At 62.6% G+C, this 1997-nt stretch overlaps 1 protein-coding gene across 1 annotated transcript in view; it reads left to right on the top strand.

The window, feature by feature from the left end:
* Positions 1-1997, top strand: part of CPSF4L (cleavage and polyadenylation specific factor 4-like) — a 16662-nt gene that overhangs the window by 13279 nt on the left and 1386 nt on the right. The window contains exons 5-6 of the mRNA XM_014956579.1: positions 1301-1453; positions 1708-1803. Of these exons, the coding sequence (XP_014812065.1) occupies positions 1301-1453; positions 1708-1803 (249 nt within the window). The remainder of the gene's footprint in view (positions 1-1300; positions 1454-1707; positions 1804-1997) is intronic.

The following is a 1997-nucleotide window of genomic DNA, read 5'->3' as shown; positions in this document are numbered from 1 at the left end:
CCGGGGCTGAGCTCTCCCCGCAGCTGGGCTGCAGCACCAGGCAATCACGGCTGCAAATTGAGATCAGATGTGGGGCAGCTTCTCTCTCTGTAAATGGAGCGCTCTGGCTGCTGCCTGGGCTGGTTTTGCTCTGACTCGGGGAGGAGGAGGAGGGTTTTTGAGTGTTGCTGGGGCCCAGGGTGGCTCTGGTGACCTGCAGAGTGTTGTGCTCCCTTGGGAGATTTGTGGTTTCCTCCACCAGCCCCTTTGTAGCCCTGTTTCTTGCCTGTGCTGGGCTGGAGGTGGCTCTCAGCAGAGCAGGAGTGATGCAGGAGCTGGTGGCTGGTGTGGAGAGGATCAGGTTTGAGCTGGAGGCTGATGTGGAGCAGCAGCGAGGAGCTCAGCCCCTGCCCTTCCTGGGTACGGACAGTAAGTTGGGGACAGGGTCCTGTGGCATCCTTGGAGGGTGACAGGGGGGTGGGAGGTGTTGGGGTTCTCCTCCTCATCTGGTGCTCCTGGCTCTCACTGCACCCACCACAATGTCTGGGTGCTTCTTGCCCTGCCTTCCCCCTTGGGCTCCTGCCCAGGATGGCTTGGGCACTGCTCCATTGGGCACAGCTCTCTGGGGACTGCTGGTGGAGGGGGACAGGGTGCCTGTGCCCCCAGTGGCAGGGTGGTCCCAGCACTGGGACCAGTGGGTGAAGGTCTCCCTGCTCTGCTTTCCCCCTGCCAGTCTGTGAGCTCTTCCACCGAGGGCTGTGCTCCAAGGGTGAGCACTGGGGAGTGGTGGGGATGGGGCCACCACCACCCTGCAAGACCCTGGGGACACCAGGGAGCTGGCCGGGTCCCCTCTCTGCTCTATGGCCAGCCCACATCTGTGGCAGATTGCCCTGTAGCCCCATGGCCAGTGGGTTGGCAGGTTTTGGCCTGAAATCCTAACACTGCTCAGAGTCCATTGTTCTCCCGGCCCCTTTGGACCAGTTCTCCTACCCCTTCTGTACTGGGGGGGCTGGAAGACCTTGGTGGTGCCCAGTGGACCGTGCCCTGTGCACTCAGAGGGCGCTGCGAATCTCCTCCACATCCAGGAAAGCTCCAGCACATCCCAATCCAACTACCCCTTCTGTACTGGGGGGGCTGGAAGAGGTGCCCAGGGGTCCGTGCCCTGTGCACTCAGAGGGCACTGCAAATCTCCTCCACATCCAGGAAAGCTCCAGCACATCCCAATCCAAGGAGGTGGGGGGTTCCTGGGTGCTGGGGGTGGTGATGGTGGGGGTCGTTGGGATGTGGGTGAGCTCTGACAGCAGGTCCATGCCGGGGCCAGGCGTGCGGTGCCCGGTGCGGCGCGTGGGCAGGGAGAAGCCGGTGGTGTGCAAGCACTGGCTGCGGGGGCTCTGCAAGAAGGGTGATGGCTGTGACTTCCTCCACGAGTACGACGTGACCAAGATGCCCCAGTGCTATTTCTACTCCAAATTCGGTAGGTGTGAGCCCGGGCTGGGGACCCCAATGAGATTCTCCCCCCCCCCAGCACCCACGTCCCTCGGGTCTGGCCTCCAGCAAGTACCTGATGCCACCTCCTGTCTGTGGGAAGAAATGCCATCGGCACCCATGGTTCCCCAAAACAAGCCTGGGTGCTCCCGGGGCACCTCTGTTCCCCCCACCCAGCCCATCCTTGAGCACTTTTGGCTTGGATGAGCTTTGTCCCACCCGTCCCACCCTTTACTCCTGCAGGTGAGTGTGGCAACAAGGACTGTCCCTTCCTGCACATCGATGGCACCACCAGTGCCACGGGCTGTCCCTGGTATGACCGTGGTTTCTGCAGGCATGGTGAGCTGCTGGGGTGAGCAGGGGCTGCCTGTCTTCCCTACCCACTGTTGACGGGGGGGTCCAGACCCCACTCCTGCCACCTCTGAGGTGACAGAGCCACAGTGGGTTGTCGGGGAACTGCCTGGTGGGGATTTGGGCCTGGGGTGGCAAAGACCCCATAGAGCTGGAGGGGAACGGGGGCTGCTGGGGGAAGC

This window comes from Calidris pugnax, unplaced genomic scaffold, assembly GCF_001431845.1.
Source record: "Calidris pugnax isolate Ruff unplaced genomic scaffold, ASM143184v1 scaffold312, whole genome shotgun sequence".
In the NCBI taxonomy this organism is placed as follows: domain Eukaryota; kingdom Metazoa; phylum Chordata; class Aves; order Charadriiformes; family Scolopacidae; genus Calidris; species Calidris pugnax.
This window is presented reverse-complemented; position numbering and strand designations above follow the sequence as displayed.